Source organism: Pelobates fuscus, chromosome 10 (assembly GCF_036172605.1).
Source record: "Pelobates fuscus isolate aPelFus1 chromosome 10, aPelFus1.pri, whole genome shotgun sequence".
In the NCBI taxonomy this organism is placed as follows: Eukaryota; Metazoa; Chordata; class Amphibia; order Anura; family Pelobatidae; genus Pelobates; species Pelobates fuscus.
The window spans coordinates 34,529,991-34,545,652 of NC_086326.1; the positions used below are offsets into that span (position 1 = coordinate 34,529,991).

Here is a 15,662-nt window from a genome sequence, read left to right on the forward strand (position 1 = left end):
ACTTTAACCATCTGGCAAAGAATGGCCTCAAAGTCTGGACTCTCCTCCTCCTTCCCCTTCCCCTTCCCTCTTTATCCTCTGACGAATAACCCTGCTTTTACCCCAGGCCTAGAGTCACGGGCATTTGTGGGCCTACTTCCGCTATCACACATGCAGTCCCGACATTTACTGAAAGGGGACAAGATGAGACCTCTAGGGGAATTATTGGGCGACACACGTGAAACATTTCTGCACAGACTGATGTTTGAATAACTGAAGCAGTTCCTGACCTCAGTATCCTAAAAACCTGACTTATATAGGACTTTGACCCCTTTCGAGAAATTAGGAGATGACCCTCCTTCATGCAATAACTTGCCTATACTCCCTGCTCTTACAGAATAGAAACCATCCTTTGTCCTCATACATGGAAAAATGTGAGGTTGCAGTTGGGGAGACTTTCACTGACCAACAATTGGTCAAGATTTGTGACCTGGTTCATCACTATGCATTGGTTAGTAAGACACAGGAGACGGCGTACAAGGTCTTATCCACATGGAATAGGACACCACAAAATATGCAGCGCATAGACCCTACACTAAATGACGAATGTTGGAGGTGACATACCAGCCTAGGCACATTCCTACATCTCTGGTGCGACTGCCCCAAGATAAAACCATTCTGGTACGTGATCCAAGATGTTCTATCAAGGTTCTCTGATAACTCTCTCCCTTTCTGCCAGCTCCTTATCTCTTACATCATACTACTACGCCCACTGCCAGGTACAAGAAGTTCTTGACTGTAAGGATCTTGAACACAGCAAAACAAGTACTTTCCCTGTTCTGGAAAAGAGACAAGTGCCCACCTTTGACAGTCTGGTTTGATAAAACGGAAGACTTACATAGATTAGAGGACCTGACCGGCCCAGGACCGCTCTCAGACCTACATGGATATATGGACGCACTGGTTAACTGTAGTCTACCAAGCAGGCTTTCAGAGACTGTTGGATTACGGAGATCTTTGGAGTCTTCAGGGGGAAACCTAAGGGGGTACAGGACTAAGGGAGATCTCGGGTCATCGGTCGGGCATATGCGTCCTGATTAAGGGTATTGCAGCTCCCTCACTCGCGTTTACTTGCCACTCTTTCTCTAGTAGTCCTGGTTGCGTTGACCATATAGTTCTGGTTAAGAGGGTCGGGTGAACATGACAGTACGGATTGGGGAGATGCAGGAGTTTAGTTAATGACTTATAACTATCCCTTCTTCCTGGGATACACAGAATGTTACTTATATGTTTATATGGAACTTTAGGCTGATGTAGAGAGAGAGAGAGAGACTTTGTTTTGCGGCTAACTTACTGTTTTACGTTCTGCACTTTATGTTACTACATTAGTCTACTGGGCCTGCAAGTCCACACTTGGAATAGGATATTACTTGATTGGCCCTGCGAGGCCACAAAATCGGAAAATACTAAATGTGGTGACCTGCTTTTTGCAGAGGACCTGTATGTCCCATTGACTTATCGGTTTTCGATGCTTGTGGATTACAATAAAATCTTTACAGAGTTCCAATCCTCTATCCTTTGTTAATAAACAAGCCTTTAGAGAGCTAGACGGTAAAGTTTCTGTAGTAAAATATCTCAGATTATAAGTATGGTGTGTTTGCCCCATTCAAAGCGTAACAATTTATAATGGGTGCAGGGAAAAGCTATGAGTCTCTGCAGACAGATCACATGAAAACCAGCCCCCAGATAAGCACAGGGCAGAGAGAGATTGCTTACTTGTACTGAGCTCCCGAATCAAGAAGAAAAATCTCATTTAACGATAATGTCCTGTTAGTTTCAGGGACGGGTCTATGAAATAAATACATTGCAAGTATTACAAAATTATTAAAAACAAACAACAACAAAAAATGTAGATTACTCCAACCATGTATATCACATATTTGTCTTACTTGTAATGTATAATTGCGCCATTGGGTCCAGTGCTGGAAATTGTAGCAAAACTGAGCTCTACGAAATCCTTTTGCTGGCTAAAACACAGAATTGCAAACAAAGTTAGGACATTAATCAGAACCATGACAAGATATCCTTTATTTGTTCAAACTGTGTCTGCTGCTGCTCCCCCAAAATGTAATTGTTAAACTATTTTACACTGATCAAAATTTTTAAAAAAAATCATACCATTTGTATTTATAGCTCTTTTTAAATGAGGGACATCGGGGAGAGGGGAATATGAGGTTTTTGCAGTTTTTGAATAGTTTTGACATGATGTTAGACAGAGTATGCTTGTAACCTAGGTTACTAGAGAGTCCTTCAACTAAACTCCTAGAAAAAGGAAGCTTACATATTAATGTTTGGTCATATATTAAGTCAAGCTTCATTTTTTCTTGAAAAAGATTCAGCACTTCTATTTCAACATTTTCCCTCAAGTTACATATACAGAAATAACAAAATGGAAATACTTTAATATATTCGTTTTAACAGCTAATTGGGGCCCCTCCACCCTCATAATGATGAAAGGGTTTAAAACCCTTTAGCCACTTTTCTAAATCCACCAACGATGTCCCTCGGTGCTGCGTCAGGCTCCTCCTCTACCATAACCTATGGAGTTTGAGCTGACGCTGGATGTCTTCACGCAAAGCAGCCAATGACCAAAAGCCTAACTAGTAGACAGCCACTAAATGTAATAATCAGGGTTAAACTGACAGCGGCATTGCTCCCAGACCCACCAATACGCTGCCTAAAGTGTCCCTTTCAACAACACTAGACACTAGGAATAGCAGACATAGGGATGTATTTATTATATAAGCACACAATATCTGGTGATCAGCATAGGAAGAACTTGTTATAAAGCCTTCCCGTGCATAACTAGGAAACATCACCTGCGAAACTCCTCAGCTTTGTCTGACGCCAAGATTTCTGTAACAGCGCCTTTTGGAATCTGATGCGAAAAAAAACAAAAAAAGATATTGTTATTGGTTATTGTGCTTGTAGTGTGGCTTTAATAAGGATCCCAAAAAACTCAAAACACTAATTAGATATCGCTGCGTACCTCGTGCTCCAGCCAATTGAACAGTTCGCAAAGTGCAACAGCGTCTTTTATCTACAAAAGAGAATTATACAGAGAGGGGCATAAACATATGTACAGCAACCTGTGACTGTTACCTAAAATGTCCACTAAACACCCCAGAAAAACACTCTAAGCATCGCAGATGCAAACATTATTGGTATCTTTATATAGCAATACAACTGGTTCCAAGCTGAAAGACATATTACAACTAAGAAATAGGATTTGGAAGTGAAGATTGTTGATATTTGCTTCCTCTTGCTTGACCTCTATTTTGTTAAGTAAGCAGTTTATTTAACAAACAAGTGACCACAGTGTCCCTTTAACAAAGGTTTACAGAGCTCATGTATCCAGTTGATAGATAAAACTGGCTAACCTGGGATTTTCTTTCAATATATATTTATTTATTTTAGAGTTTAAACTTTGAAGTCCTACATTACTAGCCAGACCTTTACATTTACTGGCCACTGCAAGCCACAGGGGTGAATTCTCCACCAGTGCTAAATTCTCCCTCGCCAATGGCTCATGGCGAGTGGAAATTTTGAACCCTGCTTCTACAATGCACAATGCAATGTTCAGTAGGCTCTGATTACATACAGGACAGTTAATACAGGGGGCATTTTCTATAACTCATGATGTGCCTGAGGTATACGTGAAGCAGTACACTAATTAACATGGGGCAATCTTACAGACATCTGCAAAGATAAACATTTATTATAGGATATTCAGACTACATCAGCAGCAATTCTAAAAGTGCTGGTCAGTAGCTTTTTAAGAGTTCCTGTCACTTTGCTGAAATTTACACCGTAAAATAACACAATGGAGAAATAGAAACATTGTTAAATGCTAATTGCCAAGTGCAAAAAAAGTTTCCCTTTGCTAACTGCCAGGTGCAAAAAACTGTTTATAACAATGATTTACAGAGAGCTAATAACATTCAGGCTACCTATGGGAGCCATATTATTTGGATCTCAGACCAGTAGTAGGGGTAATGAGAGAACTGCATTGTGTGTCGACTCAGCTATGCATTTATCACCAGAAAATCCCAGGGGGAGATTCAGAGACAGGAGGCTTGTGGCTCTTAAAAAAATTTTTTTACATATATAAAAATTAAAATATGTTTCAAAATCAGACCAGCCTACAAATAGGGCCTGAGAGAAGGGCATAGCTTTATGTACCCAGACATGTGGATAACAAGATTTGCTGCAGGGAAGTTACTAAATCTAACCCATACCTTATGTACCGTAAGTGGATTCACCAGTGAGCACAGTCCTCCAGCCGCCATGCTCACACATAGCGGGATATACTAAAACTGGTTTCTTCACATTTGGAAAATGTTGCTTACATGGTAAATTTAAATTCCATTTTTGTTGTAAAGTGTGTCAGTGTGCCATCACACCGTGCTACAGTGAGCAAGCAATAATCAGAAAGTATTAAAACACTGAACACCACAAATCACCCTGAAATTATCAGTAAGGAAAATCAAATGAGCAACTGTGAAAAGCAAATGGCAAAAAATGTTTCCTGATTCCCCATCCGTGAGACAGCTGTACTTACGTGTGCCCGCCTCATGCCCTCAATTTCAGAAGCATTCTTCACTGCCTTTGCCAGGCAAACTGGCATACACTGCGAGAGGTATCTGTGATTCTGGGAATAAAAGAGTGGGTCCTTTAGAGGGTACAGAAAACCTATTTAGCATAAATTAATTAGCAGCAAACTTTCAGCGTGAGAGCCAAGCACTGCCACTAATTAGGCTCCGACACAATGCAGCTAGAAGCAGGCTCTGTCCATCATACCTTGGGAATGGCTTCTGTCAGAGCATAGCTGGCCTTGTCGCTGATCCACACTTTCTCCTTGGGGCCCAGTCCAGCACAGATGCTCTGGAGTGCAGGAAGTACAGACTCATAAGGTTCCAGCTGGACTCGAAATGCGTCTGGGTGAGATGAGTCAAGAAGGAGGTGCTCCCTTACCACAGGGTCAGCCAGACGGTCACCATTGATAAATAACCTGCCAGGAAAGGAGCCAGGGCAGAGAATTAACATAATTTAATAAGCTGTGTGGGTTACTAAACAGCACAAACTATGAAATGAGATTAATAATTAGCAATAGTGTCAATAAGGATAGCAACGCCTATAGAATTGGCAAAGGCTCAAACCAACACACTTCCCATAGGAAACCATGGATCGACAGGAAAGACAACACATACTTTAATGGAAAGAGTAGTTAAATGTCTTCAAAATATTTCTCCTTTAGACCGCTCACATTGAGGCAGCCGTAGAAAACAACATTTTATTCAGCTATCACATGCAATTTATGTCATAACACATTGCTATAGACAGTAGAGGTAAGTGTAGATGGCACCAACTTCCGTAATATTGTAATATATTGTAATGGGGGGGTCAAGGTGGAAACTGATTATTGGTTCTGCAGACAGGGCACTAAAACACTGAGTGTTATTTACTTTTTATAATTAAACTTTTTTATTGATTTTTTTGACACTGTATGATTGCACTGTAAGCAGCACGGATTAAGGGTATGCATATTAAGGCTCCAGTAATGCTGTTAATAAAACCATTTATTGAGATTCATGTGTTTAACCCTGAGGATTTTCATTCTCACCTTATGGTATTTGTGCCGATGATGGCATAAGCAAAGAACACAGGATTGTACTCCACGTCTGACCCTCTCAGGTTAAAAAGCCCTAAAGTGAGGAAAGAGTCAGATTAAAAAAAAGGTATAGAGAACAAATTGTACTTGATATAAAAGATGCTGTTCTCTCCATTCTTCCCACCACACCTTCACATATAAAGCCCAGGATATGATTCCTGATAATTAGACAAATATAAACACATTTACTAAACCTATCCCTAATACTCTGCCACAGACCTGACTCTATAAATGGCACTAGATTATATAAAGAGGGGGGGCGTGGTTTAGGTGCCGACCAAGATGGACGCGTGAGAGAAGAGCTCCGCTCCACCATCCCTCGTATCAGCCCTTAACAGCGCTTACCAAGGCTAAATGGGTCGCACGAAGCGACCAGACAACCCCCAGACTCCAAGAAAACAACTTCAAAGACCCCTGGACACTTTTCTGCACCCGCATCCTACCACGAGCGGGGAGCCGAGCAGCCCCAAGATGGCGGCGCCGCCAGCCGCGGACTCTGACACCGCTCCCTTCGAGAGGATCGAAGAAAAACTGCAGACCCTAACAGCAGCAATGGTCACTAAAACCGACCTACAGGCCCTTACCACATCCATCCAAGAGGCGGTACGGGCGGAACTGGCGGGGCTCCGCACAGAAGTAACCGCACACACAGGCCGCATCACTGCCATGGAGGAGTCTGCTGCGGCCCTCCAAACGCGCCTCCAAACTACAGACACAGCCGTGGCACGCCAGGGAGGGATGCTCTTGTCCATGAGGAGGCACCTTGAGGATGTAGATAACAGGGGCAGGAGGTGTAATATCCGAGTCCGTGGCGTACCGGAATCGGAGGGCACCGAGAACGTGGAGGGGGTGCTGACGGAGTTATTCCACTCAATACTCCAGACTCCCACCTCGCACGTGATTGAATTTGAAAGGGCCCATAGAACACTACGACCGCGAACTGCGGAGGAAGGCCCGAGGGACATCATCTGTTGCCTACATTCCTTCCCAACGAAAGATGCTATCATGCAAAAAGCACGAGACCGACCGGCATGGCCCTATCGGGGGGCACAGGTATCGTTATTTAATGACCTGTCCCCGTTAACCTTAGAAGCACGCCGCGCACTCCGCCCGGTCACTACTGCCCTCAGGGACCGCCGCATCACGTATAAATGGGGATTCCCATTCGCCCTCATGGCACGACAAGGTAACCGCTGGATATCTCTTAGGGGGCCAGAAGACATACCGGGTTTCCTGGACGAACTCGGCCTCCCCCCGCTGTCAGTACCGAACTGGATATTGGGCCCCCCAGGCCTGCCTCCAAGACCGCAAAGAGGGAGCAGACGCAGGGAAGCCAGATCCCCACCACCTGAGCTCACCAGGCGGCGCAGAAACCCAACCTCACCTGAAGAATAAGACTCCTACCTGATGAAGACTACCAAGGATCAACCTGGATATTCTCACTTTCCCCGACCTGCTCTTTGCCCCATCACAACGTCATTGCAGTTCCAGCCTACCTAGGACATACCTCACTTTCCTACCATGGGAAGAATGTTGCCTGTGTTCCACACGCCCGACGATGAGGACGGACTACTCACAGCTGTCACCCTCAGGTACATTGGGGTTATTTTTTTCTACATGGGGCCCCCTCCGAGACTATAGACTCCTGGCGCTATATCTGATACGGTGCCGCTCCCCCTGCATTATCCTCTCCGCCCCCCTGATCCCGCGGCTACTGGGGCTCTGGAAATATTTCTGGGGTGGGGGGTGTCGGGTTGAGGTCTTTGGGGGAATTTATTTTTTTTTTTTTTTTTTTTTGGGGCCAGTCTCCGAGCTGCTTACCGATACCAGCCTTGGGACATCAGTCCAGACGGCAACATAGCAAGACACGTGAATATGCAATCCCGATGTTACTTATATGGACTTTATACTACCTGATATAAGTTTACTTACTGTTTCTCATTTGTATGCTATCTAAATCTATCTCCGTTACATTACTGTTGGGTACTGGGTACGGGGTCTTTAGTATTTCACCCATGCCATACGGGCCACCTGCTGCAAAATGGTTATCTGTAAATGAGCTTTGATAGTGCACGGCAAGACACATACACCTCAGACCTCTATGAGCCTCCCCGGTGATTGATGTCTAACCATAACTATGGGGAATGCCACGCACACACTGCCCACTTCGTGATCACAACGTGTCTGACAACCCATTAGCAATCCCTGCATCGGGTGGGCAGGGGCGACGATGACACTGACCCTGAACTCGGGACCCACACAAACACAAACCCACACTCCTAAGGGGGAGAGATGGTTTTATTCCTGGGGTGAGAGGGCCGTACATATACTGCGAAGTTAACGTAGCTCGGAGGGAAGCAGGAACACGGGGAAAGATGCACAGGAATTCAGCGGGTGACGCATAGTCTACGGGGATCTGAATCAAGACACAGGAGTAGTCTTTATTTTATAACATTCTATGATTCATAATTAGTATTCCATGTTTTCTATCTTGTTTAGTACTTTACTTAAAGAGTTGATATGTCTGGCTGTGAAACAATATTGTGATGTTGAAAGCTAATACGATATTGCATATAATGTCTGTACACGTTTGACACATGTGACCATTTACACACGACGCACAAGTAAGCCTAGCACACAAAATAGATAAGAGGGAGGAGACGAGTAATCTCACATTCCCTACATTCCTGACACCTTTCGTTATCCCCTTCACTACTACATCTGGTGCGGACTCTGCACCACGCTACCCACACCTTCACTAGTGCTCAGGCTTCTCAGCCAGGCTGTAGGCTTTCCTGACCTCAGGGCAGGTCCCAGGTCTGGTGCTTATCGGCACTGGTTGCAGCACTTGTTCCTCCCTCCCTCCCCCACCCCCCCCCACCCCCCTCCTGAGGGAAAGGACCTAATTCGAGTAATTCCCCTAGACTCAGGACGCACCCGATCATTACAGACACCCACTGTTAGTAGTCGGGATCTCTCCAACCCCACTAGTTACATTCATTGACCGACTCAGCTCCCAGCCGTCTCGAACTCCTGAGGAATCCCCCCCCTCTGGTGCCTCACAGGTTAACTCATCTCTTTCCTGCCCCCCTCCCCTTCTTCCACTCCCTGGCGCGGACCTTATTGGGGGCCCTAGACCTGACTGACGCTCGAACCGCATAGATCGCGATTTGGCCATGGCGTACCGTTGCGCCCCCCTGAGGGTCCTCACACAAAACTGCAGAGGCTTAAATGCCCCAGAACGCAGGTCGCATTTACTTAGAGCGCTGAAGAAACAACAGATCTCGATTGCCATGCTACAGGAAACCCATTTCAAGGAAGGCTCGGCACCCAGATTGCACAATAGGCACTATCCAGACGCTTACTTCTGCAACCACCCATCGGCCCACAGGGCGGGAGTAGCTATCGTAGTGGCGGCCGAGCTATCGTTCCGGGAACTAGAGCGAGAAACTGACCCGCAAGGGCGATACCTCTTTTTAAAGGGCGTTATGACCGACAAAGTTTACACTTTAGCGACGATATACGCCCCCAATAAGAAACAGGCCCCCTTTCTACGTAATGTCCTACAAAAACTGGAAGATTTTACGGAAGGGATCCTCCTGGTAGGAGGCGATCTCAACGCTCCTTTAGATCCGACACTAGACTCATCGTCAGGGCACAGCTGCCTGCAACAACGCCACATTAAAAGCATCCGGGACTCTCTGAGCTCTATGAGGCTAGTCGACTGCTGGAGAACCCTACATCCCACGACTAAGGACTACACGTATTACTCAGCCTTACATGACCGATACTCCCGCATCGATTTCCTCTTTATTACACAGGAAGGCCTATCTAGGCTACGTAAAGCCGATATCGAACCGGCTGCATGGTCAGACCATAGTTCCGTTATAATGGAACTGGAGTCCCCTCTATTTCGGCCATCTAGGTGGACATGGCGACTTAACGAAACTCTCCTGTCAGACCCAGGGACCAGAACACAAATTGCTCAAGAGCTGGAACAATTTTTCAGGGATAATGATACTCCCGGGATATCCCCCATCACCATCTGGGAAGCCCATAAAAGTGTCATCCGGGGAGTACTCATACGCATAGCCACGATCAAGCGACGAGAAGCGATGCAAGCAATGACCGACCTCTACCAATCTATTGCGCTCCTGGAACGCCAACACAAAAGAACTCATCTTAACGCAGTATACGGCGAACTGATGGAAAAGAGAAGAAACCTTAGAGAACTTATCCTGAAAAAGCACCTCAGGACGCTACAGCGCTCGAAAGGCTTCTACTACGCTCACGCGAATAAAGGGGGCAAATACCTGGCAAGGATTCTAAAGGGCCCTTCACCTCACAGACAGATACACAAAATACGACTCGCGACAGGAGAAGTGTCACCCCTACCACAAAAAATCGCTGAGGAATTTAGGGTATACTAGCAAAACCTGTACAACCTGCCTTCACCTGGGGACAGTGGATCTCCGACACGACAGACTACGCGGATCCAGGAATACCTACGCAGCACCATCGCGAACACAATTACCCGGGACGAGGCCTTGATACTGGACTCCCCGGTTAGCACTGAAGAACTCGCAGCAGCTCTTAAATCTTCCAAAACTGGCAAGGCCCCGGGACCGGATGGCTTTTCGGTCGGGTACTACAAAAAATTCTCGGATACCCTACTTCCATGGCTGACCAAGGCCATTAATGAAACTGGGGAAGGGGGAAACCTCGGACTGGAATCACTGGCAGCCACCATCACGGTTCTATTAAAGCCAGGGAAAGACCCGCTAGCCTGCTCTAGTTACCGCCCGATCTCACTGCTCAATGTGGACGCTAAACTATTTACCAAGGTCCTGGCCACTAGATTGAAACAACTCCTTCCAGATTTGATCCACGTCGACCAAACCGGTTTTATCCCGGGCAGGGAGGCTAGAGATAGCACTCTCCGACTCTTCTCCATTCAGCACCACGTCAGGCGATCGAAAACCCCCCTAATGCTGTTGTCGACGGACGCTGAAAAAGCGTTCGATCGCGTTAATTGGAACTTTATGATAGCGACTCTCCAACAGATGGGATGCGGACAAAGGCTACTCACCTGGATAGCGGCGTTATATAGCAGACCCCGGGCCACGATTAGAGTCAACGGAGCCACGACAACCGACTTCCCAATCAATAACGGCACCCGCCAGGGGTGCCCGTTGTCGCCCCTGCTGTTCGCAATGACACTAGAACCACTACTTCAATCGATCCGCTTGAATCCTGACATCCAGGGATACGAATGGAAGGAGAGGTGTCATAAGGTAGCCGCTTACGCGGATGATCTGCTTTTCTTTATACGCAACCCCAGAACCACCCTACCTTGCCTCCTCTCTGAAATTGAAAAATACGGGAAACTATCTGGGTTCAAGCTCAACCTTGCGAAATGCGAAGCTTTGAATCTCACGCTACCCTCCTCAGAATACGATTCACTGAAACCACACTTCGCGTTCCGATGGTGTCGGGACAAAATGAAGTATCTTGGCCTCTGGATACCCACTGACCCGTCGGATATATACAGGTTCAACTTCCAACCCATGTCACAAAAAATAGTCGCTGACCTGACCAAATGGTCATACCCGCACATCTCCTGGCATGGTCGTATTGCTGTTCTGAAAATGAACATACTCCCGAGACTCCTCTACCTAATGCAGACCATCCCAATTGCTCTGCCAACAACCTTCTTTTCTCCCCTGAAATCGGCAGTTATCCGTTATGTGTGGCGAGGAACAAGATCCAGGCTGCGGTATGACATACTCACCCGACCCAGACAGCGAGGAGGCCTAGCGTTGCCGGACTTCAAGAAGTACTACCAAGCCACAGTACTACAACGTATCCTGGACTGGCACGCTAAAGCACCTTGGAAACAATGGGTGGAACTGGACAGGGGCCTTATAGGCCCTACGATCGAGGCTAAGATCTGGGGAGGCGATGGGCATACTGTATCACAACACCGAGGGGAAGGGACAGTTCTACAAACGATTCAGGGATGGAGGACCATGAGAGACCAAACTCACATCTCTCCCATTCCTAGCCCGATGACCCCCCTGACACATAACAAGTCTGTGGGTGGAGGGCTCCCGTCCGGCGCATGGCCTGTCCCAACCACTGGGTCATATATCCCAATATACAGAGTATTGGGAGCTGGGAAGCTTCGCACTCTAGACTCGCTGCTGGACGGTGAACCTCAGACCCCCATCATCGTCCTACGGTACATACAACTGACACACTACTACAACGACATGCCCCACAAGGATCGCTTACACCGGAACCTATCTTGGTTCGAAAACCTCTGCTACGAGGGCGACCCCCTGGACCACGCAATCTCGGTACTTTACCAGAACCTTATTACGGCCGACATACCCACCACTGGTACATTCCAACGACAATGGGAAGAGCAACTGGGAATGACCTTCACAACCCCTCAATGGGATAAGGCACTCCTCTGGCAACAGAAGAGCTCTATGAGCTCGCATTATCAAGAGGTAAATTATAAGTTGATCTCATCGTGGTACAGAACACCGACAAGACTGCACCAGATCTTCCCATCCATCTCTCCTACCTGTTGGCGCTGCAATACGGACAGGGGCACTATGGCCCACATCTGGTGGTCGTGTAGAGTCATCACCGCATACTGGACAATGATAAGAGACGAGATAGCGTCTATCTTGGGGGACGTAGTAGACTGGAATGCAGGGCTAGCGTTACTCCATATCTCGACGCAACCAACCCCGGTATATAAGAAATCGATACTCCGGCACCTCCTGAACGCAGCTAAAGCTTCCATTCCGGTACACTGGAAGACTACTAAGATACCCACTAAGGAGGAATGGATACAACGAGTCGAGGATATACAAGCAGCTGAAGCGGCATATGCCTCCCTAACGGACCGTGGAACTAAACACGCAGAGATGTGGTTCCCATGGTTCCAATATATATCGCGATACCGGTTAGACAATGGTACTGCCGGGGCAGTGGAGGGAACGTCTGCGGGGATGGGTCCCTCATAATAGACCGCGACCAACCCTAACCCTTCCCCCCCCCCCTCTACCCCGCCTTCTCGCCCTGCCACTTTCCAATCGCAATTTAGTAAAACATGCCTGTGAGGTGCTAGTATAGGGGAACTCGGGAGCGGAGAGGACGGTGGTGGAACACCTGCACAACAATGCACACTACCAGTTCTTAACTCATAGCACACGAGGCGTTATGCCACTACTACCTATCCCCAAAGCCTATTTACTAAAGTCTCAAGTTACACACTGACCGCTACACTGCATACCATAACACACAGAAATACCATGTCCAACCATGGTCCCTACACCTCCCTCCCCCCCCCCCCCCTCCCCTTGCCGACCCACACCCCCCCCCCCTCCCCCCCGTTCTCCCTAATAACCCGAGCACGGGCACTGATGCTTATAATCTCGAACTACCTGCACCATAGCATAAAGAACATAACCTTCTCCATCACGACCTTAATATCACACACTGCGCAATTACGCAGTAGATAGGAAGGAGACAATCACCCACTTAACACGCACTATACCCCTTTAATCCGTACATGACCTCAGACTAGGGGGATTAGGTTACAGTAGAAAGATACGTCGACGAACCTATACCTCAAAATGCGACTGATCACATCCACGACCCATGCACCACTACACCCGAGCACTGACGGACCCGAGACTGGACCGCCTTGGGAGAGAAATCTGAATACCGACCTTAGACGGAAGGGTTACACCTGCTTTCTGCCGACAGGCCAGGGGAAATGGCATTCACTGCTCCCCCGTGGGGTGGTCTTGTTGAGATCAGCGAGACCTAGGATAAGGCCACTTTCACAAACCCAATCGCTATAGCTCGGTCTCGTGGGCAATGGCGGGTAAAAAGGCATGGCTACCTGATCTATCCAAATTGTTAACTATAGAACACCAAGTGGACCCTCCTATACTATATCCTTCATTTGAACGATGGAATTATTCTTAACTGCACTTGCAGGTATAAACAGACTGTGATTTAATGTTAACCATGTGCCATACCCTTACCTTTAAATTTCCGATCTTACTATTCATTGTGATATAAATACATAAAAAATGTTCTTACATATATGAAGATAAACAATGACGAGAATACAAAAAAAAAAAAAAAACGAGGCAAAGACCAATCACACATGCGAACTGTTAAGTTGTAATATTGATGTTAGCAAACTCATTGTTCAGATGCACCGTCGATTTATTCATGTTAAATTTTAAACATATTGATATTGTCGGTACAACATAAGTCATGTTACGCTGATATTCTTTCCTCAATAAAGATTTACAAAAAAAATAGATTATATAAAGACATCAGTTATTGAACTAATCATAGAATTAGCCAAAGTTTGCAGTTACTGGTAATAGCTGCATGGACATGAAATTGGGATAAACAAAAAAAATAATACATTAATGGATGAAATAGAAACCCAACTCTAAGTAATAAAATAGCGGTGTCTATATAAAAGGGAATACAATCTACCAATGGGTAAACCTACCAAAGGAAGTGCTACTCGGAGCAAGCATGAGGGCTTCTAAGATCTCAAAATGTCTAGAATTTTAGCAAGTAGTAGAGGCTTCTGAACTACATGTCCTAACTCTAAACTACCCACTGTTCTCATTCCATTTAACTCCCACCTGCCATGGGGATCCACCCTAAATCCACAGCTCATTGGATGGGGGGAGGCTGGTAGCATCGCCCGGCAGCATTAGTTTGGATTACAAATGCCCAAATGAAGATTATGTGGATTTTAATCGGATTATAAACTATAGCTGTCAAATTACTCCCATACGTTGATGGTGATCTGTTACAGTATTGTGCATACATTAGGAAGAATTTGTGGGCATTACTATTTTTATAACTATTGTGAAGCTCCACTGCAGCTGTATACACAATTCAGATTTTTGCACTCGTTCATACTAATTATATTTTATTTAAATCAATATGGATTACGGAGGTTCTCCGGCTCTTTACATCTGTTGGTAAAAGATATTAACCATATCCTGTCCTGCCCTTCCCTTAGTAGGGTATAATTTGCCGCTTCCTGGATAACTGGCTCCCATAGTTTCCCCATGTGGTATTCCAAAGCTTCTTGTGCATCACTTTGTTAACAATCAGCTTACAATGTTACATTAACCCCTTAAGGACCAAACTTCTGGAATAAAAGGGAATCATGACATGTCACACATGTCATGTGTCCTTAAGGGGTTAAGAGATTTATTTATTTTTTTGTATTTTTTTTAACTGAGCTAGATTGCTGGTCCTCCTTGAATTTAATAACGTTACTTACAAGCAACTTCGTCTAACGCAGTCAGGACAATCCAAGAGGCTTTCCTTTCTGCCATGCGGGTCCTGAGGGTTTCTATCTTTTCTTTCCACGACATTCCTGTAACAGTAAGATCGCAATCCCATATGGTTACACATTCATCTTGATCACCGTTATTATGCAACAGCAACTTGTAACAACCAGCAAGGATTACACACCAATATATATTTATATTAGTTCCCAACAGAAAATGAGCCTTCTACATAGTTCATTACATATCGGTAGTTTATTATTAAGGATAATGGCAGCACCACAAGTGGGCGCGAATGCATTCCGTTTCCTTCTTGACCTTCCATACATTGCATGTCTATTCGCAGAGCTATTCCTATATAGTGCTACGGGACAATAATAATTGACCAAAACTGCTGTTTCCTTGCTGATGCCGAGATGATTAGCTTATGGGATATAGCTCAGGAAGGAATATGTTTAGAGAGAGTGCGTTTGTTGCATATTCATTTCATTGGCATAATACATTTAAAATTAGAGAGAGGACAGCTCTGGTCTGAAGTGAAAGTTAAAGAAGAGGTTCTTTAGCGGTTAACACCGTGTTCCATAAGTCTTATTTTTCAG

At 45.7% G+C, this 15,662-nt stretch overlaps 1 protein-coding gene across 3 annotated transcripts in view; it reads right to left on the minus strand.

The window, feature by feature from the left end:
• The window catches only part of XPNPEP1 (X-prolyl aminopeptidase 1), a 35,603-nt gene that overhangs the window by 6,417 nt on the left and 13,524 nt on the right, over positions 1-15,662 (minus strand). For all 3 annotated transcript variants that reach the window (XM_063433618.1, XM_063433617.1, XM_063433616.1), the window contains exons 7-14: positions 15,057-15,152; positions 5,663-5,744; positions 4,840-5,050; positions 4,601-4,690; positions 3,029-3,079; positions 2,859-2,917; positions 1,929-2,006; positions 1,756-1,827 (exon numbers count right to left, since the gene is read on the minus strand). In XM_063433618.1, coding sequence (XP_063289688.1) covers positions 1,756-1,827; positions 1,929-2,006; positions 2,859-2,917; positions 3,029-3,079; positions 4,601-4,690; positions 4,840-5,050; positions 5,663-5,744; positions 15,057-15,152 — 739 coding nt within the window. The remainder of the gene's footprint in view (positions 1-1,755; positions 1,828-1,928; positions 2,007-2,858; positions 2,918-3,028; positions 3,080-4,600; positions 4,691-4,839; positions 5,051-5,662; positions 5,745-15,056; positions 15,153-15,662) is intronic.